The 23,726-nt window shown below is 36.2% G+C and overlaps 1 protein-coding gene and 1 pseudogene across 1 annotated transcript in view; one reads left to right on the forward strand and one right to left on the reverse strand.

Annotated features, from left to right (window-relative positions):
* CUNH11orf65 (chromosome unknown C11orf65 homolog) overlaps nt 1–23,726 on the forward strand; it is a 61,766-nt gene that overhangs the window by 24,794 nt on the left and 13,246 nt on the right. Inside the window, exons 2-3 of the mRNA XM_045895115.3 lie at nt 1,557–1,646; nt 22,447–22,647. Coding sequence (XP_045751071.2) covers nt 1,566–1,646; nt 22,447–22,647 — 282 coding nt within the window. The 5' untranslated portion in view covers nt 1,557–1,565. The remainder of the gene's footprint in view (nt 1–1,556; nt 1,647–22,446; nt 22,648–23,726) is intronic.
* Nucleotides 2,876–3,097, reverse strand: LOC123858158 (U2 spliceosomal RNA; annotated as a pseudogene).

Genomic DNA, 23,726 nt, shown 5'->3' on the forward strand with positions numbered 1-23,726 from the left:
TGTGTATGTGTGTGTTTTCTTTTTTTTTTTTTAATTGCTGTAGACTGTTTCCATAGCTTACAAGGATCAGTTAAGGATCAGCCAGAATTGTAAACTTAAGGTCTTCTCAGTTTTCTGAGTCTGTGCCTTTCCCTGGAAATGACTGGTCACTTTCTAATTTTCTCTCTCTTTGTAGTTATTTTTGAATGTCCTAGTTTTGAATGCCTGGCCCCCAAAGGGGGAAAGGAGAACAATGTAAAGGGAAGGAAAAACCCTTTAAGTTCCCTGGAAGTTGCCAGATGGGAAGGGCTTGCAACAATGGTGGAAGGTGGAGGTACAGCACCAATGACTGCCCTCCTGTTTGTCTGCACCTCTGTAATCAGAAGCAGCAACCAACAATCCCAACACAGATCTCCTGTATTTCCAGGACAGAGTCCTTTTTCTCCACCCCCTCTCCCACAAGCTGTGTGCAGGTTGTTCCAGGAACGTGTACGCAGCTGCTGCTGCTGGGGCTGAGGTAAGGGAGTGGATAGCTAGGACTGGGCTAAGAGCCAGAATTGACCAGAGTTAACAGGAGTTTACCCCCCAAGCCTTCCCCTGGAAGTTGCAAGCCTTCAATAGAGTCCAAAGTTCCAAATATTTACATTAGATTTGGCCAGTGCAGTTGTCTAGATGGGGAGACAGATTCCTGGTGCTTCCTTAGTCCACTTTCTTCCCAGGATCCTCTCTGTCTGCTGCAACTTTTTAAAGGACTCCTAAACTATGACTTTCTGACTTCTCCCATTACTTATTTATTCACAGTATTAATAAAAATTATGGCTAGAACTAGTGATTTTGTTTTGCATCTTAGTAGTCAGGCTTCATCTCTTTTTCTGGCAATTTAGTGCATGATTTATTAATTTGTCAGCACATTTACGAGTTACAAAGTAAGAAAAATTCTATAATCATCTCTAACTCTAGGTTAGGAGCCTGTATAAATTTGGGATGAAACTGTCATTGTGCATGTTGATTAAGAAAAGCTTATTTGGGAGCACCTGGGTGGCTCAGTCAATTAAGCATCTGCCTGTGCCTCAGGACATGATCTGGGATCAAGCCCCATGTTGGGCTCCCTACTTAACCTGCTTTTCCTTCTCCCTTTGCTGTTCCCCCACTTGTGCTCACTCGCTCTCTCTCTCTGTCAAATAAATAAATAAAAATCTTTAAAAAAAAGCGCTATTTGAAGTCATTGAATGGGGACATGAAAGGTCATGGATTTTCAAGAGAAACTGACATGGGTTTAATACTGGCTTAGTCAATCACTATTTGACCTTAGGTCTTGAAGTGCAGTCTCATCTCTAACACAAGCAAATTGGCAAAATCCGCTCTGCACGATTGTTGTTTAAATTAGAAAAAGAAACAAATTGGAGCATATAAGGCAATCAATAGTAGGTAACAATTTTTATTTTTATTAAAATTATTTTTATACCAAATCTCACCAGTATTATTTCCTTTACTCAACTTCTGTTTTTCTTGAATTCTAATGAGTTTCATAATGGAGTTTATAAAGAGATTTTGAACATACCCTTGTTTTATTTTAGGACTTTCAAATGCCTTGGAAAGAGGAGTCAGAACTTACAGAGAGGGATAAAGCTGCCAGAATCATTCAGAAGGCCTGGAAATGTTTCCTTGTGAGTTTATTTTTTGCACCTTGATAGCAATATAATTTATATATAATAAGGTTCACCTGTTGAAAGTGTACAGTTCAATAGTTTTTAGTATATTTACGGATTTGTGTACCACCCTTTGCTTTAAAAGCACACATTTTTTAGAAGTTAAAAAACTTAACATTAATTAGTTATCTTGTTAGCCTCACAAATCCTTACTGAGCTCCTGGTCAGGGCCAGTCACTTCGATAATGGCTATGATCAACAAAAGTATCACTACTAGGGTTATTTGGCTTTAACCTCTAAAATTTTATTTCTTGACTTGGGAATCAGGTTTTTGAATGGGTGTTAGGGATACATTAAATATTTAATTAATTATTAAATATTTATTGAGTACCTACTTTTGAAGACAATGTTTAATAATAAACTGTGTCTGAATTAATATACTTATTTATCATGCTTTAGTGTGGGTATGGCTGGTCCCACTGGTGTAAGGAATATTCCGAGTTGATTCACCTGGTTGGGTGAGAGCCAACAGCTAAGATGACTCTACTCTTTCCTCTGTGATAGCAGTAACACTGTCTGTGTTTGATAATTTTGTGTGACATGGCATGGCTGCTTCTAGCACACCAGAATACCTTTGTATTGGCTCATTAAGTCTTGCTAAATAGCTTCCATTATTTGTTTCTTTTGCCTCTTTCAAATCCATAAAACCCATAACTATCGATTTCCAATACTAAAATAATAATTTGCTTTTAAAATCTATTCCTTTGATGGTTTCTATTAGCCTACTTGTTAACTAGACTTAAGCTTTTCTGTTATTTGTAACTTCCTTTATCCCACATCCAAATCCAACCAGACACATTACTTTGTATGCCTTTTATATTCCTAGCACTGCGTGAGGCACTTTACAGTACCTCCTTGCCCTTAAGGAGTTTCAGTAGAGAAGCCCTGTAGATAAACAGACAAGCGTGTGTGTATGTGTATTTCATTTCTTTTTTTTTTTTTTTTAAGATTTTATTTATTCATGAGAGACAGAGAGAGGCAGAGGGAGAAGCAGGCTCCCCACTGAGTAGGGAGCCCGATGAGGGACTCAACCCCAGGACTCTGGGATCATGATCTGAGCTAAAGGCAGATGCTTCACTGACTGAGCCACCCAGGCGCCCTGTGTATGTGTATTTTAAAAAGATGGTAGACTGAGCATACATTTTCACTTTTTGTCCCTGCAGAACCCTATTGAAATGACAGTAGACAGAAAGTTAACCCATACCAGAGAGAAGGGAGTTCATGAGCAGATTAATTTTATCTCATTTTTGGAAAACCAAAAATAGGATAGAACTGTGTAGAAGACTTGCCTCGACACACATCAGAGGGGCTCCAGTGAGAGAGCTGGTTTGTCACTGGGACCCTAGAAAGGATATCAATTCTGAGTTAGCAATTTACACTTGATCTTAGCCAAAAGGCCAAGAAGCGATTTGGAGTTAGCAATTTAAAAGATCTGGCAGGAGAATGACCGTAGGCATTACTTGGTTATTTGGTTACATACAAGGTTACTGGTATGCAGTGTAGCTGTGACAGATGTCCGTGCTGTCACTTCAAGCCCCAAAGCTACAGGTAAATGGATATTTACCATTGGTCAAAAAATTTGCTTGTAGGGATATTTACTATTAGGGGGAAAACCCTGATGGCTTATCTCTTTTGTAAAAAATTAAGTGAACTATTTATTGGGAAAAGCTAATTCTATTGTGGATTTGGCACTACACATAAAAGTCTCTTAATTTTAGTATTTGAAAGACACCGTGCTTGATTGCTGGCTACCTAACCATACCCCCCCCCCCCACCGAGAGTCTACTGATTATCTTATTCCACCCACATTACAAAGCTCCCAGACCATCTTTCCATTCATATGTGACAACGATGGGAAAATGGAGACTTACAAAAAAGCTCGGGATACTCCGACTAGTTCCTTGGAAAAATTGACATAGACCTTCATTCTTAAGTATTAATGCACAATCAAGGATCAACTGATATTTAAGGGAAATCAATGATGTAAAAAAAAGATTTAGAAAATTAAAAAAATGAAATAAAAATGGTGATCAGTTTAGATAAGATCAGTATGTTGAATGTCTCTAAGCAGGTTGTATCGGAAGATAAAATGGTACCCCTGCAACAGAAGGTATGACTGCACAGTTGCATTTAAAAAGTGGTTAGAAACTGAAGAGAAGCTAACCATGAAAGTCATGGAACCATAATAGTTCTGAGATTCAAAGAGAATACATTTGATCTTAAGTCTAGAAACATTCTGCTTCAAGTGGCTCAGAGGATGACTTCTAAATAAGGATGCCAATTTTAACACATTACGTGGCCTTATAAATGACTAATCTGCATAGTCAAACTAATGTAAATCAAGGCATTTTCTCACATTTGAATATTTTAAATAAAAATAATATATATATATTTCATTAAGTAAAATAATGTAGGAGACCTTATAAATAAAAGCACTTCTTTTACCCTCTCGTACTCTTCTCTACCCTCATATCCTAAAGGGAACCACTTTTAACTGTTTTTTGTTTTAGATCTTGTAGTAGTTATTTCTGTGTTTCTGCATAATATTCTTGTATAATTATTTTTTATTTATCAACTTTATAAGTGACCCGTTGACTTTCTGCAAAGATAATTGAGAGCTTATCTTGCTTATCCCTTACACAGCCTTGCCTATCTCCCCTCCCAGTATCATATATGATTATTTTTTAGTTCCTCTATTTGTTACCTTACTTCTTTAAAGAATATTTAAACCTTTGTTTCTTTTTTTTTTTTTAAGATTTCATTTATTTATTTGACAGAGACAGAGATAGCGAGAGAGGGAACACAAGCAGCAGGAGTGGGAGAGGGAGAGCAGGCTTCCCGCCGAGGAGGGAGCCTGATGTGGGGCTCGATCCCAGGACCCTGGGATCATGACCTGAGCTGAAGGCAAACGCTTAATGACTGAGCCACCCAGGCGCCCTTAAACCTTTGTTCCTTGTTCCATCATGCTAACATAAGATTATGTGACTTATGATGTATGATGAGGATATAAATATCCCTACCCCTCCTTTTCTTTTTTACCTGTCCTCCCAATCTTCAAATCCCCAAATCCCATTACATCCACTATTACACTGTCAACATTCACTTTGAGGAGTCTCTCATATATCCTGAACAGAAGTCCTTTATTGAATACGTGTGTTGTAGATATTTTCTTCAGACTGGCCTCATTGCATTCTTAAAGGTGTTTTTTGATAATGACAAATCTTTAATTTTCGTTAAATCCAATTTATCACTTGTTCTTTATAGTTAGTGTTTTCTGTGTCCTGTATAAGAAATGTTTGCCTAGGGGCACCTGGGTGGCTCAGTCAGCTGTGTCCAACTCCTGAGTTCGGCTCAGGTCATGATCTCCGAGTAGTGAGAGCAAGCCTCATGTTGGGCTCCGCACTCACGGTGGAGTCTGCTTGAGATGCTCTCTCTCCCTCTGCCCTCCCCTCTGCATGCTGTCTTTCTCTCTGTCAAATAAGTAAATAAATCTTTAAAAAAAAAAGTTTACCTAAAGAGGTGACAATATCAAAATGGCAACATAGGTCATTCTCAACTTCAGTCCCCCTCACAAGAAGACCAACTAACAACTATCCATAGAAAGCACTCTTGTGAAAATCCCAGAGCCCAGGACCAGAGAGAAGAGGAAGGACCACATTAGAAGGATAAGAGGAGGGGTTTCACTTTGATCACATCACCAGGCACAAGGCAGCCCTGAGGAGCCCACTGGGCCTTTCCTTTCTCCAGTGGGGAAAGAGATCCCAAGGTGGACACCCAACTCACCCAGGACAGTATTACTTGTCAAATATATTGAAATAAATCTGGGGGAAATGTTTATGTAACCTGAAGCCAGAAGATATTTTCCTTATATTTTTTCTAGAGGCTTAATTGCTTTAGTTGTAGATTGAGATCTAGTATCCATCTCAAATTAATGTTTGTGATGATGAGAGGTATGGACAAAGTTCATTTTTGTCTTTATGGATAACCAAATGATTAAGTACCTTTTACTGAAAATACCATTCTTCCCATAGTAAATTGCGGGAGTGTCTTTTCTATCATCTCTGTTCAGTTGCATGGGTCTATTTGTCTTTATTTGAATCAATACCACACTGTCTCAGTAACTGTAGCTCTATCAGGCACTACAGTCCTCCAATTTTGATGTTCTTCATGATTGTCATAGCTATTCTAGGGCTTTTGCATTTCCATGTAAATAGTAGAATCAATTCATTAATTTTTGCAAAAATTGTGGAGATTATATAATTGGTATTGAATCAGTAGATCAATTTGGGAGAGAACTGATATTTTTCTACACTGAGTTTTCATGAACATGGTGCATATCTTTATTTATTAGATCTTTAAAATTTTTTCTCCATAATGTTTTGTAGTTTGCAGTGTAGAAGTCTTAAACATCTTTCATTTAACTTCTGGGTACTTGGCATTTCTTGATGCTGCTGTAAGTGGTATTATTTTTAAATTTTATTTTCTAGTTCATTTCTAGTTTATAGAAATATAGTTTATTTTTATTTGCCAGCCTAATGTGCACTTATTATTTCTAATTGCTTTTTTATAGATTCCTTTGGATTTTCCACTTAAGCATGTCATCCTTGAATGACAACTTTTATTTTTTCTTTGCAAACTTTATACCTTTTATTTCTTTATTGCACTGATCAGACCCTCCAGTGCAAGATTGAATAGAAGCAGTAATTATGGCATTCTTGCCCTTTTGTTGAACGCTGAAGGCATGTAATATTCCACCATCAGCTAAGATGTTACCTGTAGTTTTTTTGTGAAAACTTATCATCAGTTTGGGGAATTTAACTTTATTCCTAGTTTGCTTTTTATTCTTGTTGTTATGAAAACTCTGGGTGTTGAATTTTATCAAATGCTTTTGCTGCATTTACTGTATGATCATATGGTCTGTCTTCATTCTTTCCATGTGGTGAATTTCATTGCTTGATATTCAAACGTTAAACCAACCTTGTATTCCTGGAATAAATTCCACTTCACTCTGATGTATTATTACCCTTTTTGATATATCCTGGATTTGATCTGCTAAACTTTATTGACACAAATGAACAAACCTTTTAGAATTTCTAGGAAAAAAAGAGAGTTTCATTCAAGTCCAAGTTAGGACAGCTGCCCTGGATACACAGTCTTTACAAAGAAGAGAGTGCTTTGGTAAGGGAGAACATTTGGTGTAAGGTTATATACATTTTATACATAAAGAGTTACAAATTATTAGACAAAGAATATTTTAGAAAGTTGTAGACCTTATCTTAAGTTTCTAATATATGCAGGGCTGTAGACTTCAGTCTTACAGGAACCAGGGAAGTTTCTTCCTTTTTCTTTTATGTTCAGAATGCTCCTTCCTGGTTATTTTCTTTAATGAAGCAGATATACAGTGTGTGCTCAGGGAAGAAATAGAATCCATGCTTTGAAGTTTTGCCTAGTCATTTTCACCTTGGTAAATGTTAAAGTATAGCCTCCCCTGGAGTCCAGGAATAGGACCCACAAGCATTAAAAGTTGAAAATTTCCTTTATCAACTTTAATTTAGGATTTTTGCATATTTGCTCATGAATGTAATTTTTCTTTTTTGTCATATACTTCCCAGATCTTGATATCAAGATTATGCTAGCCTCATAAAGGGAATTGGGAAGTATTCTTTCTGTTATATTATCTGAAAGAATTTGTGCGATTAATGCTATTTCTTCTATAAATATTTGGGAGAATACACTAGCAAAACATTGTGTGCTAGGAGTTTTCTTTATGAGAGGTTTCTAATTAGGGATTCCATTTCTTTAATAATACGGGACTGTTCAAAACTGTATTTCTTCTTATGCCCATTTTGATGTTACTTTTCAAGGAATCTGTCCATTTTCTTAAAATTGTCAAATTTATTTGCCTAAAGTTGTTTATAATCTCCTCTCACTGTACTTTTAATGTCTGTAAGATTGGGATGGTATTTCTCATATCTGTTTTCTATTTTTCTACATCTGTCTTAATCTTTAAAAAAAAAAAAAAAACCCTGGTTTTTGGCTTTGTGGGTTTTCTCTATTTTAACTCTACATTTCATTAACTGCTGATCTTTATTGTGTTTTCCTTCATCTTTTGAGGGAGTTTGGTTTGCTGTTCTGTTTCACACTTCTTGAGATGGAACATTAGATCTTAGATTTTATACATTTATTCTTTTTTTAATAATATATGTATTTAAAGCATTTAAATTCTCCCTGAACATTCCCTTAGATGTATCCCACAGGTTTTGATATGTCATATATTTATTACATTTCAATTTAACATATTTTATAATTTCCATTGTGATTTTTTTGACCCATGATTGATTGATTTTAAAGATTTTATTTTTAAGTAATCTTTCCACCCAACATGGGGCTCAAACTCACAACCCCAAGATCAAGAGTTGCATGCTCTACCAACTGAGCCAGCTTGGTGTTGCTTATAGGTGCCTGGGTGGCTCAGTGGGTTAAGTGACTGCCTTCAGCTCAGGTCATGATCTCAGGGTCCTGGGATCAAGCCCCGCATTGGGCTCCTTGCTTAGTCGGGAGTCTGCTTCTCTCTCTCCCTCTGCCCCTCCCCTTGCTTGTGTTCTCTCTCTCAGATAAATAAGTAAATTTTTTTAAAAAAGTATGTTGCTTAATTACCAAATATTTAGGAGTTTTCTAATTACCTTTCTGTTGCTGATTTCTGGTTTAATTCCACTGAAGCCGGTTATTTATATGATTTTAATAACTTGAAATTTGTTGAAACTTGCCTGGCTTAAAGTCTATTTTTGTAAATGTTCCATGTGAACTTGAGGAAAAAATGTATTCTGACATTATTTAGGTCAAACTTTGGTAGCTGTCTTAATCCATTTGGGCTGCACTACAATAGACTGGGTAAATTATAAATAACAGAAATATATTTCTTACAGTTCTGGAGTCTGGAAAGTCTAAAATCATGGCACCAGCAGATTTGGTGTCTGGGAAGGACCCGCTTTCTAGTTCATAGGTGAACAGTTGTCTTCTTGCTATGTCCTCATGTGGTGGGAGGGGTGAGGGATCTCTCTGAGGCCTCTTTTCTTTTCTTTCTTTCTTTTTTTTTTTTTTAAGAGAAAAGGGAGGGGCAAATGGAGAGGGAGAGAGAGAATCTTATGCAGGCTCCACACTCAGCATGGAGCCCAACACAGGGCTTGATCTCACAACCCTGAGATCATGACCTGAGCTGAAATCAAGAGACGCTTAACCAACTGAGCCACCAAGGCACCCCTGAAGTAACCATATGGTTTTTATCCTCTCTCTTGTAGATGTGATATGTCACGCTGATTGATTTGTGAATGTTGAATCACCTTTGCAACCCAGAAATAAATCTCACTTAATCATTTTGAATCATTTTTTAAATTTATTCTTGGATTCAGTTTGCTAATATTTTGTTGAGAATATTTGCATCTGTTCATCAGAGATATTAGACTGTAGTTCTCTTTTTTAGCAATGTCTGTTTGGTTTTGATATCAAGGTAATGCTGGCCTCATAGAATGAATTTGGAAGTTTTCTTTCTCTTCTATCTTTTTGGAATAGTTTAAGAAAAATAGGTATTAACTCTTCTTTAAATATTTGGTAGAATTTGCCTGTTAAGCCATCTGGCCCTGGGACTTTTGTTTTTTGGGAGTTTTTTGATTACTGATTCAGTTTCTTTGGTGGTTATCAGTCTTCACATTTTTTGTTTCATGTTTCAGTTTTGGGAGGATATATGTTTCTAGGAATTTCTCCATTTCTTCTAGGTTGTCCAATTTGTTGACATATAGTTTTTCATAATATTCTCTTATAATCCTTTGTATTTCTGTGCTGTTGGTTATTTCTCCTTTCTCGTTTCTGATTTTGTTTGAGTCTTCTCTCTCTCCCTCTCTTTCTTTTTTGTTTTTTTTTTAAGATTTTATTTATTTATTTGAGACAGAATGAGAAAGACAGAGAGCACATGAGAGGGGGGAGGGTCAGAGGGAGGAGCAGACTCCCTGCAGAGCAGGGAGCCTGATGCGGGACTTGACCCCGGGACTCCAGGATCATGACCTGAGCCGAAGGCAGTCGCTTAACCAACTGAGCCACCCAGGCGCCCCTGTTTTGTTTTTTTTTAATGAGTCTGGCTAAAGGTTTATCAATTTTATTGATCTTTTCAAAGAACCAGCTCCTGGTTTCATTGATCTGTTGTACTGCTTTTTTTTTTTTTCCTGCAGGTTTTAAAACTTTTTATTTGTGTATTTAAAAAATTGTGCATTCCAATCATTAAAATCACTTGAACAACAGCAACAACAAAAAGGCATTTTACAGCCTGCAGGACATGTTGGACCAGCTTTCACTGTCATCCCACCCAGCTTCTTTGTTCACCAACATACAAGTTCTTTTCCTTCCCTGCCAGCCAGACAGGCAGATGGGAATGGCAGGTGCCATCTTTGTCAGCTGATGTGAGCTGCACCTTTTCCACAGACAACTGCAGTGGGGCTTCAGATTGTCATATTGGTGCTGTAGGTTACTTCAGTTTGAGTTGATTTGATTTGATGTAAGCATACTGGGGCAGCAGGGCAAGTTTACCAAGAGTTACTAAGGGCTTTTGGGGGCATAGGGTAAAAGGAGAATGTTACCAAAGAAATAGTTTTCTGAGATAGAAGAATTGTTTGGAGTCATCTGACTAAATACTGTGCTAACATGAATAGTAGATTGGGTTTGTAAATCAATGGCATTACTACAGGACCGAGGTTTCTGGAATGATAATAAGATAATAATTATTTAGTGCTTTCTTGTGCCAGAAGTTGTTTTAAGTGCTTTACAAATATTAACTCATTAATTCCTCACCATAGCTGTATGAGATATCCCTGTCATTCCGGTTGTTCGGATGAGAAACTGAGTGGAGAAGCTAAGCAGCTTGTCCACTGTCACACTAACAGTTCAACCCAGATAATGCTATGCCGTACTCAATGTTCTTAACCAGTAGGCTGTTTTGTCTTTTTCCTGGTTTACTCTGGAGTACATAGAAGTGACTCCACCAACATTCTGGGTATTTTATTTATAGTTGCTAATGATGTAGTTCCAAAGTTAAGGGTAAAACTCTGTGAGAATAAAACCAGTATTTCCTAGCTTGCCAAAGCAAACCCTGAGTGGATAATATTTCTAAAATCTAGTTTACATACATAAAGTCTATTTTATGGTTCTTACTCATTTTGCCCTGGTTAGGCACAAAGCTTAACTTAGAGGTAGAAAATCCAGTTTTGACCATAGAATCTTATGTGCTTGAACCTTTAGAATGTCGCTATATTCCAACACTATAAAAGACTGATTGATATCAGAAGACAAGGAGAGCCACGTCAAATAGTGAAATATATTGATCCTAAAGAGGTGAGGATGTTATTTATTCATACAGCATCTGTTTTTTCCCTTCAAAATGTGTGACTGCTTTATAAATGTGCTTATATGTGTTTCTTTTAAAAAACTTTATCTTAAAGTGTGACACACACATAGAAAAGTTCATAAAACATAAATGTGTAGCTCAGTGAATCATCACAAACAATCCCCCATGTAACCATCACCCAGATCAGAGTCTCACACTTCAGACCCCTGCCTTCCGGTGCTCTGCACATCTCGGCCAACTCCCTGCTCCCAAGAGGCAACCACTATTTTGAATTGAAGCTTTGTTTTTTTGTTTTGTTTTGTTTTGTTTTTTTCAGTCTTCTCTATTTTTGAACCGTATGTAAATAGAATCCTCTGGTGCACTTCTGTATCTTACCATTCAGCATTGCATTCGTGTGGCTGAATTTTATTCATTTTCTAAAAAATAATGACAGTTATTTCATTTTATGAATATACTGCTGTTTATTCGTTCTACAGTTGATTGACATTTGTATTGTTTTTTCCAGTTTGAGTCTGTTACAAAGACTGCTTTTGGGAATATTCTTATTCATCTGTCCTGTGCACATGTATACAAATTTCTACTCCACCCAGAAATGGAATTTCAGACTCTTTTCCAAAGTTACTGTACAATTTGTGTTAACCATCATCAATCTTTTGGAATTCTTGGTGTTCTGCATCATTACCAGTGCTTAATATTATCAGCTTTTTAGGGACAGTCCTCCCTTTAGGCATACTTAAATTTTTGGTCCCAGCGCCTTCATTCTTAGTTCTCAATCTGAGGCTTCAGGCCCCTGTGCTGTCCCACTCTGAGTCAGTCCTCGCAGACTCTCCTCCCTCAATCTCCTCGCTACCCCCTACCCCACACAGTCACGCCTCAGAGTTTTGAAAGTTGGGACTCCCTAACAGTGAGAGGACACTCGTGTCTGCTCCACTTCACTCTCAAACGCTGCAGCCCTGGGTGGGGAGGGGGGAAATGACCAGGTGGAATCCTTGCCTCCTCCAGTGTTAGGGGCTCCAACTCTTACTTAGTACCATTACAGTAAGTGATTAAAAGCTTTCTTTCCCTTTCTGCTTGTTTCCTTCATTGGCTCTTCTGACACCCGACAGCTCAACGACCATCCTCCCAGATCAGCTGAGCTCTTGACATTTTTTTTCGTGTCTTCTATGTGTGTATTGTCTCTTATTTTTCTGGGCTTTAAGCAGTTCTTTATATATTTTTCACACAAGCCCTTTGTCCGTTCTCTGTGCTGCACAAATCATTTTTCATTATATGATTTGACTTGTCACTCTTAAGATGGGCTTCCCACTGTTTTTTTTTTTTTTTACCACGAAAAACATCAAACATAGACAGAAGTAGAAAGAATAAAGTAATAAACCACATGTACCCATCCCCTAACTTCAACAATTAGCAATTCACAGCCAGTCCTGCTTCATCTACATTTCCACCCTCTTTCCCCAATCCCTAGGTTAATATTTTGAAACAAGACTGTCTTTTGGTGAACAGAGTTCTTAATTTTAATGTAGTTTAAATTATCAACCCTTTTGTATATGGTTGGTGCTTTTTATAAACTTCACCAACCCTGAAGTCATGAAAGAATTTTCCTATATTATATATAACCTTTATTGATTGGCCTTTCATATTTAGATCTGCAGTACACCTGGGGTTGATATTTTGTATATGGTGTGAGGTAGAAGTCACTTTCATATTCTTCCATATAGATATCCAAATGATGAAACACTATTTATTAAAAAGATAGTCCTTTCTCCACTGCTCTCCATGCCACTTTTATCATAAATCAAGTAACCATTTTTGTATGGGTCTGTTTATGCATTTTCTGTTCTTTTCCATAGTCTATTTTTCTACCCTTGTCATAATTACTATAGGTTTGTATTATTACAGGTTTATAACAAGTGTATTATATGGTAGAGAAGTACTCCCATTTTGTAATTCTTCAAGAAGACACTTCCAGGCTATTGTTGGATGCTTTGTATTTCCATGTAAATTTTAGAATTAAGTTGTCAGTTTACACACATAAAATCCTCCACCATCAGGAAAATAGTAGACTAGGGAGCACTAAGAATAACTGTCAGAATCACCTTTATAGTTACAGATCTATTCCTATCTTATATTTATTTTTGTGCTAGATTTGATAAGTTGTATTTTTCTAGGAAGTTGTCCATTTCACTTAAATTTTCAAGTTTATTTACTAAAATTATTTATAATATTCTCTAATGATCTTTCTAATGTCTTAGAATCTATAATAGTTTCTCCTTATCTTCTGCCTTTTTCTTTTTCTTTCTTCCCTCTTAATTATATTTATTGAAGTATAATTAACATACACTGTTATATTACTTTCAAATGTACAACATATTGATTTGACAATTCTATATATTACTCAGTGCTCATCAAGATAAGTATAGTGTAGTCACCATACTATGTCATTACAGTGTTATTGACTATATTCCCTATCTGTAGTTTTCATCTCCATGACTTATTTATTTTAAAACTGAAAGTTGTACCTCTTAATCCCCTTCATCTATTTCACCCATCCCCCTCACCCATCTCCCCTCTGAAACTATCAGTTGGTTCTCTGTGTTTAAGAGTCTAGTTTTGAGAGAGCAGGAAGATGGCAATAGAGTAGGAGGACCCTAGGCTTGTCTCATCCCACAAATATAAGTAGATAACTATCAGATCATCCTAAATACCCCAGAAATTGACCTGAAGACCAACATAACAAATTCCACAACTAAAAGAAGAGCAGAAGCCACATCAAAGAAGGTAGGAAGTGCAGAGACATGGTTTAAAGGAGAAATAGATCATGGGTACTATGAAGTGAGCTGTGGTCACTTCTCGGGCAAGAGACAGGAGCACACAGGAAACACACAAGGAGAACATTTCCCCAAAGCCATTGGCTTGGAGAATGAGAGGGACTGAATTTTATGGGTTCTTGTAACCAGCAGGGCTTAATAAAATCTGGAGTTTTAAAGGTCAGCAGGCTTGGCTGGGATAGAGCCTGGAGGACACTGCCCTACTCCTGGAGAGAAAGTGGGCAAACATCCCATGAGCAGACAGCTTGGAAACTGCAATCTTAAGAACACTTAGGGCACTCAGGGGGTGATTATTTGCTCTTCTCAGAGTGTGTCCCTCAGAGGCAGCATTCACAGGCACACCTCTCTGGGAACAGAGGAGCTGGCCAGCACCATTTCCCAACCCTGCCCCTCAGCATAAACACAGAGCCACCTGTGGGAAGTAGTGCAGCACTGATACTGGCTGCCTAACTTGCATACACCAAGTCCTATGCCACCACCACTCCCGGCCCTGGTGGAACTGCCCTTCTCAGTCACACCTGCCTCAGTCCCAGTGGTGGACCTCTCCCCAGGAAGACCAGCACAAACTCCTGCTCATACCATGCCTCTGTACCAGAGAGTTTTGCAGGGCCTCAGTTCTGGTGGAGGTAATAATAGGTCTCATTTCAGAAGCAGACCAGAGCACACCTAGTTAAAACTCGCCACATTCAAGCCAAGGACCAAACACTTCCCACAGCAAGCAAGGAGAGCCTTTGTAGATGACTGGCTTGAAGGATAGAGCAGAGAACACATCAGCAGAATGCACACAGCACACACTGGAGATATTCCCTGAAGTACCAGTCCCTGGACACTATATGACCTCTTCTTCATAAGGCCATTACTTTCAGGAGCAGGAGACATAACTGGCTTTTCTAACACAGAGAAGAAGGCAGAGAATTAGGCAAAATGTGAAGACAGAGGAACTTATCCCAAATGAAGGAAAAAGATAAGGCCACCACCAGAGATCTAACTGAAAACAGATATAAGTAACATGCTTGATGAAGAATTTAAAGCAACGATCATAAGGATACTCAAAATAATATAAGACATCAATGAGACCCTTACCACAGAGATAAAAGAATTAAAAAAGAATCAGAGATGAAGAGTGCAATACACAGGATTAGAAACACACTTGAGGCAATGAACAGTAAGCTGGAAGAAGCAGAGGAATGAATTAATGACCTAGAAGACAAAGTAATGGAAAACAATGAAGCTGAACAAAAGAGAGAAAAGGCAATTGTGCAACATGAGAATAGACTCAGGGAACTGAATGACTCCAATAAACGTAATAACATTTGTATTATTGGAGTACCAAAGGAAGAAGAGAGAAAGGGGGAAGAAGATTTATTTGAAGAAATAATAGCTGAAAACTTCCCTAATATGGAGAAGGAAATAGACATCCAGATACAGGAGGCACAGAGAGCTCCCATCAAAATCAACAAAAGCAAGCCAAAACCAAGACATATTTAATTTGCAAAATATAGTGATAAGGAGGGGCATCTGGGTGGCTCAGTTGGTTAAGTGGCTGCCTTCGGCAGGTCATGATCCCGGGTCCTGGGATCGAGCCCCGCATCAGGCTCCCTGCTCAGCAGAGAGACTGCTTCTCCCTCTCCCTCTGCCTGCAGCTCTGCCTACTTGTGCTCTCTATCTCTCTGTCAAATAAATAAATAAAATCTTTAAAAAAAATAGTGATAAGGAAAAAAAACCTTAAAAAACAGCAAGCCAAAAGAAGTCCTTAACTTCTTATAAAGGAAATAAAGGAAAACCCATAAGGCTAGCAGGAGATTTTTCAACAGAAACTTGGCAAGCCAGAAGAGAGTGGCATGATATATAAATGCTGAATGGGGAAAATCTGTAGGCAAGAATACTCTATGCAGCAAGGCTGTAATTCAGAATAGAAGGAGAGATGAAGAGTTTCTCAGACAAATAAAAACCAGTGGAGTTCATGACCACTAAACCAGCCCTGCAAGAAATATTAAAGTGATCCTTTGAGTGGAAAGTAGAGACCAAAAGTGACGGTATAAAGGCAGGAAACACAAAAGCAGTAGAAATGAATATTTCTGTAAAAATCAGTCAAGGAACTCACATAAAAAAGATGTAAAATATAATAACATACCTAAAATGTGGGAAGGAGAGGAGAAAAGAAGGGGTTCAAATTTGAGTGACCACCAATATAATATAGACTGCTATCTGAAGAAGTTATATACAAACCTAATGGTAACCATGTATTGAAAACCACTAATAAACATGCAAAGAATATAGAGAAAGAAATCCAAATATATCACTGAAGAAAATCAGCAAAACGTGAGAGAGAGAAAGATAAAAAAGGATCAGAGAAAATTTCCAAAAACAACCACAAAACAAGTAATAAAATAGCAGTATATACATATCTATCAATAATTACTTTGAGTGTAAATGGACTAAATGCTCCAATCAAAAGACATATGGTGTCAGAATGGATAAAAAAACAAGACCCATCTATATGCTGTATACAAGAACCTCATTTCAAACCTAATGACACCTGCAGATTGAAAGTGAAAGGAGGAGAAACATCTATTGTGTTAATGAGTGTCAAAGAGGGAGTAGCAATATTTATATCAGACAAATAGACTTTAAAACAAAGACTGTAACAAGAGGTAAAGAAAGGCACTATATCATAATAAAAGGGATAATCCAACAAGAAGATACAACAATTATAAATATTTATGCACCCAACATGGGAGCACCTGATATATGAAACAAATAAAGGAACTCATTGATAATATAGTAGATAATAGTAGAGAACATTAACACTCCATGTACATCAATGGACAAATCATCTAAACAGAAAATAAACAGGGAAACAGTAGCTTTGAATGACTAACTGGACCAGATGTACTTAACAGATATATTCAGAACATTCCATCCTAAAACAGCAGAATACACATTCTTCTCACATTCTCCAGAGTGGATCACATATTAGGTCACAAAATAGGCATCAACAAATACAGAAAGATTGAAGTCATGCCACACACCTTTTCTGATCACAATGCTATGAAACTAGAAGTCAACCACAAGAAAAAAAGTGAAAAGCCCACAAATACATGGAATTTAAACAGTATGCTACTAAATCATGAATGGATCAAACGGGAAATCAAAGAAGAAATGTTGAAATCACTAAATTCTACAACTGAAGCTAATATTACACTGTATGTTAACTAACTGGAATTGGAATTAAACATTTGCTTGTGGATGTCCAGTTTTTCCAGCACCATTTGTTTAAGACTATCCTTACTCTATTGAATTGCCTTTGCTCTTTTATCAAAGATAAGTTGACTATATTTATGTGGGGCTATTTCCAGGCTGTCTCTGTTCCACTGACCTATTGTCTTTTCTTTTGCTAATACCACACTTGATTATTACAGGAAATCTTAAAGATGGGTCCACCAATTTTGTTATTCTCCTTCAAAATTATGCAAATGACAATATTATGTTGGTTATTCTAGGTCTCTTACATTTTTGTATAAAATTTAGAATCAGTTTGTCCATATCTATAAAATAACTTGGCAGAATTTTGGGTGAGATTGCATTGAATCTATAGATTGAGAAGAGTGGGCATCTGGACAGTATTGAATCATTCTATCCAGGTACATTGAATATCTCTCATTTAGGTCTTCTTTTATGGGGCACCTGGGTGGCTCAGTTAGTTAAGCATCTGCCTTCTACTCAGGTCATGACCTCAGGGTTCTGGGGTGAGCTTCCTGCTCCGCAGGAGTCTGTTTCTCCCTCTGCCCCTCCTCCCACTCATTCTCTTAATCTCTCTCTCAAATAAATAAATAAAATCTTTAAAAAATAGATCTTCTTTTATTACAGTGTTGTTTCCTTCATACAGATTTTCATATATTTTGTTAGATTTATACCCTACATATTTCACTTTTTTGTTGTTAATATAAGTGGCATTGTGTTTTGAATTTCAAATTCCAGTTGTTTGTTGCTGGTATATAAGAGAGCGATTGACTTATGTATGTTAATGTAGTATCCCCCAACATTATTATAGTTGCTTTCTTGTGCCAGGAATTTCTTCATTGATTCATTGGAATTTTTAATATAGGCAATTATGTGATCTGTGAACAAAAACAGGTGTTTTTTTTTTTCCATTTCAATTTGTATACCTTTTATTTCTTTTTCTTATTGAATTAGCTATGACTTCCAATATGATGTTGAATAGGAAGGGTGAAGGGACATCTTTGCTTTGTTCCTTATCTTAGCAGGAAAGCATACAGTTTCTCACCAATAAATATGATAGGTGTGTTTATTGTAGATATCCTTTGTCAAATTGAGGAAGTTTGCCTCTATTCCTAGTTTGTCAGAGTTTTTATCATGAATTGGTATTGAATTTTATCAAATGCTTTTTCTGCATTGTTGATATGATCATATGATTTTTCTTCTTTAGCCTGTTGTAATTTGATAATGGCCTTGCATACCTGGAATGAATCCCACTTGGTCATGGTATATAATTCCTTTTATTTTTTTTTGTTGTTGTTGTTGGTTTTTTTTTTAAAGATTTTATTTATTTATTTGAGAGACAGAGAATAAGAGAGACAGCATGAGGGGGAGGAGGGTCAGAGGGAGAAGCAGACTCCCCGCCGAGCAGGGAGCCTGATGTGGGACTCGATCCCGGGACTCCAGGATCATGACCTGAGCCGAAGGCAGTCACTTAACCAACTGAGCCACCCAGGCGCCCTATAATTCCTTTTATACATTGTTGAATTTGACTTGCTAATATTTTGTTGAGGATTTTTGCATTTATGTTCATGAGAGATAATCGTCTGTAATTTTCCTTTCTTGTAGTGTCTCTGTCTGGTTTTGGTATTAGGATAATGCTGGACTCATAGAATGTGTTAGGAAGTGTTCCCTTTGCTTCTGTTTTCTGGAATAGATTGCAGAGAATGGATATGATTTTCTCCTGAAATGTTTGGTAGTGTTAACCACTGAGCCAATCGAAGCTTGGTGCTTTCTTTTTTGAAAGGTTAATTATTGATTCCATTTCTTTAATAGGTCTATTCAGATTTTCTATATCTGCTTGTATGAATTTTGTCGGGTTGTGTCTTTCAGGCATTTGAACCATTTCATATAGGCTATCAAATTTGTAGGCATAGGGTTTTTCTTAATATTTGTTAATTATCCTTTTAGTGCCCATGGAATCAGTGGTGATAGCCCCTCTTTTCTGATATTAGTCATTTGTGTCTTCCCTCTCTCTCTTTTTCCTTCTTAGTTTCCCTGGTCAGAAGCTTACTGATTTTATTGATCTTTTCAAAGAACTAGCTTTTAATTTCTTTGATTTTCTCAGTTGGTTTCCTGTTTCAATTTCATTGATTTCTGTTTTAAATTTTATCATTTTTTTTCTTATGCTTACTTTTTTTTTTTTTAAAGGTTTTATTTATTTATTTGACAGAGAGAGCGCAAGTAGGCAGAGAGGCAGGCAGAGGGAGAGGGAGAAGCAGGCTCTCTACTGAGCAGGGAGCCCGATGCGGGGCTCGATCCCAGGACCCTGGGATCATGACCTGAGCCAAAGGAAGCCGCTTAACCAACGGAGCCACCCAGGTGCCCCACTTCTGCTTACTTTTGCTTTATTTTCCTAGTTTCTTAAGATGGAAGTCTAGATTATAGATTTCAGGTCTTGCTTGTTTTCATATATTTATTCAGTGCTATAAATTTTCCTCTAAGCACTGTTGTCTGTGCATTTCATGAATTTTGATAAGCTGTATTTTCATTTTCCCTCAGGTCAAAGTATTTTTAAATTTTTCTTGAGACTTCTTATTTGATCCATTTGTTACTAAGAAGTGTATTGTTGAATTGCCAAGTTCTGGGCTTTTCAGCTATCCTTCTGTTACTGATTTCTAATTTAATTCCATTGGGGTCTGAGAACATGCTTTGTATGATTTCTATTATTTTACAGTTGTTAAGGTGTGTTTTATGGTCCATAACATGTTCTATGTTGGTAAATGTTCCATATGAGCTTGAGAAGAGTGTATATTTGCTATTGTTGGATGAAGTGTTCTAGAAATGTCAGTTAGGTCCAGGTGATTACAAGTGTTGTTCAGTTTCTTAATGGACTTAATTATTTTTCTGTCTGCTGAATATGTTACTGACAGAGAGGTGTTCAATTCTCCAACTATAATAGTGGATTTCTCTTAGTTCTTGTAGTGCTTTCAGGTTTTACCTTACATATTTTGATACTCTGTTGTTAGGCATACATACTTTAGGGATTGTTATATCTTCATAGAGAATTGACCACTTTATCATCATGTAATCCTCCTCTTTATCCCTGATAATTTTCCTTGCTCTTAATTCAGCTTTTTCTGAAATTAATATACCTGCTCAGTTTTCATATAATTAATGTTAGTTAATATGTTATATCTTTCTCCATTACTTTGCTTTTAACCTATCTGTGTCTTTATATTTAAAATGTTTTTTTATAGACAACATACAGTTGGATCTTATTTTTTTAATCTATGTTTATAGTCTCTGCCTTTTACCTTGTATATTTAGACCATTGACATTTAATATAGTGATTGATATCTAACATATTTGTTAATGTTTTCTATTTCTTGCCCTTGTTCTTTCTTTTTTTGTATTACATTCTTTTTCTGCCTTCTCTGGTTTTAATTGAGCATCTTATATGATTACATTTTCTTTCCTCTCAGCATATCAATTATACCTCTTTTTTACTATTTTTTGATTTCCCTAGAGTTTGCAGTGAGTATTTACAACTAATCTAAGTCCACTTTAAATAACACTATTCTACTAAATAAAAATTCCCATGAGTTTAGGAGACAAAATCATGCTAAAAGGAAGGGAACTGCTTCAAATACCCAGCCAACCCTCATCGCCATTTAAGTTTGTAGATGATAGAAGGATAAAGAAGTAAACTCAAATCTTCCCAAAAGTACACCTGAATTTCCTATAGGCTTTCATAGTTGAGGAGATAGAGACTTACCAGGACCACCTCTAAGAAATAGAGAAAAACTAGAAGTGGACAAACCAGATGTAGATTAGTAAAACTGCAATCCAGGCTTGACCCACTTCAATTTCTGATTGGATTGACTTGATCATCCTCTCACCCTAACTGACTAAAAGAGGAAAGAAAAAAATATCCACGAAGCTATACCCTTAAGATTTGCCTACTTTAGTGGAAATAAAAGTGTATATATAATGAATTTTGCTTAAAAATTACATACAGTTGACCCTTGAACAACACTGGGATAGGGGCACTGACCGCCCCCCCGCCACCATGCAGTCGAAAATCCATGTGTATCTTGTGACTCTCCAAGAAGTCAACTACAAATAACGTACTGTTGACCAGAAGCCTTACTAATAACATAAGTAGTCAATTAACACATATTTTATATGTTATATATATTACATACTGTATTCTTACATTAAAGTAAGCTAAAGTAACATGTTAAGAAAATCATAAGGAGGAGAAATTACTTTTACAGTACTGTACTACAAAAAAATATTAGTTGACCTGCACACTTCAAACCCGTGTTGTTCAAGTGTCACCTGTATAAATTTTATGAATTTTATATGTTTTAGATCCTGTTATAAAACATATTTTTTCATTTTTGAACTGTGACCCTATATATGTATGTATGTATATATATACTCTTTAGTCAGGAGAAAATTGTGCAAAAGTCCATGTGGTCTTTCAGGCCTTACAGACTGAATGACTTAGGATAACATGTATTTTCTCATCTAACTTAATATTATCAGGAGGTAAGATTAAACTGTCTTCTGATTGAGGACCCAAAATTGTTTTCTCTACTTTGCATTTGGTGCAGGGCACTAAAATTTAGAAGACCAATTATAGACAATTCTTACAAAATTTAAATATGTATTTTTGACTTAATAAAAGCTAGTTAGGATAGGTCATCTGGTGTTAAACTCAAATTAGCCAATCATAATTTTTTCTCTGAATTTACCTGTAAAATAATACTCAATAGTATTATTAATTAAATTTATTAAATTTAATAAATTAAATAATATATTTGAGGACATATAAAATTTCTGTTTTGTGAAAAACATATCAGTTGGTTTTTATACTTATATGTTGCATAGAATGTAAACATAGTTTAGTATCATTTTTCCAGTTACCATAAAAACTGTTTTACTTATTGGATGCCCATAAGAAATTAAATCTTAAAATATTTTTAATTTAAAAATAATTATTTGAGGTTTATTTATTTGACCTATTTCATAAATAATCAATATTCAGCAACTATTTTAACATGATAGAGTGAGAAGTAGTGAATTGATATCTACAGTGTTGAAGAGTAATACATTTTTTTATAGGCAGAGCTTCTAGATGCTGCTGCTGGTGTTCATGTACGATTCAGATTAGGTGGTGTAAGTATGGATGAATTCTTATTTGGTAGTTTTAAAGCACATTTATGTGAAATTTAAAAGATGTAAGTTTTTAAAATGTAAACCTTTTTTTGTAATTAGATTACAATGGTCCTTTGAACTTCTCCATATACAGGTTAAATTTCCACCTGATATATACTATAAAATTTTCACTCATAGACATATTGAAGATCTGTGTGCTAATAGCCCTAGAGATTATACAAAACTTCCAGCAAAATATACATCTCATATTAAAAGTGATGATCTTCAGGAAGAGGATCATAGTGGCTGGTATCGTCGTGTAGAGAACAATGGCTGGAGGCCTGTCTCTGATACAGTAAGAAAAGAGAAATATTAATAACTTTGAATCTTATATATTTAGAAACTCATTTGTCTTCTTGAAAATTAATTTTAAAATAATAAATCTTGGTGATTTAACTGATAAAAAGTGATGACATTAACTACTCAAGGGTTACTAATAATACTTCAAGATCAGCAATATATCCTTTTTTTTCCTCTACTTCTACTTTTAGTAATGAGCTTTGATCTGGGTCATCTTTAGATACTGTCTGGTACTCAGGAGTTTAGCATCTTTATAGTGAAGCAAATTTGAAAATGTTGTTGACTCTATATTGATTAATCCTTGGACTAGAGGTGGGAATTCTTGAGAAAAATATGACATTTTCTCTTACAGAGCTTGTCACAGCAGAGACTGGGGGGAAATCATTTGGATTGTCATGGTGTTTGGAACTTCAACATGTCTTCATTAATCGAATGGAATTATTTTAAATATACATAGTTCTTAAAACATATACGATTTAGGGACTTTTCCATAGACATCCATGTTTAATGTCCTTTTTGTGGAGATAATCTCTACCTAAGGATGTTTGTAAGCTTACATTTTATAGGTTAATATAATCAGGTTCTATATAGCTCTAGATGTCTATATGGGCTCATGTCTTCATTCAGGTCCTCAATCTGTGGTAGGCAGATTATAGAATTGGTATATTAAGTATACTAAGTATGAAAATGAAAATAATCAAGGTGTGAATTCATACATTCATTCAACAAATCTTATTGCATACCAACCATATGTCAGGCATTGTACTAAATGCTAGGGATACAATGGTAGATAAAATAGTCCCTCCCCTCAAGTATCTTTCCTTTTAATTTGTGAGAGAGTCAAAAGTAAAAAGAAAATTTCAGTATAGTGCAGTAAATACGTGCTTTAAGAGGGACAAATACATAGGGTTGCGGGGGATAGCAAACTCTCCTCCTTGTTCTTTAATGTGTATGTGGTGAAGGGAGGGAATGAATTCAAAGTAGGAAAACAGGAAACCAGTTAGGATAGCATGTCACACAGGGAAACCACAAACTCCGGGGATGTAATGATGAGACTTTGTTCTTGAAGGGTAC

The sequence above is a fragment of the Mirounga angustirostris genome, unplaced genomic scaffold (genome assembly GCF_029215605.1).
Source record: "Mirounga angustirostris isolate CCGP_5_RB_7025 unplaced genomic scaffold, mMirAng1.0.hap1 SCAF_13, whole genome shotgun sequence".
Taxonomy (NCBI): Eukaryota; Metazoa; Chordata; class Mammalia; order Carnivora; family Phocidae; genus Mirounga; species Mirounga angustirostris.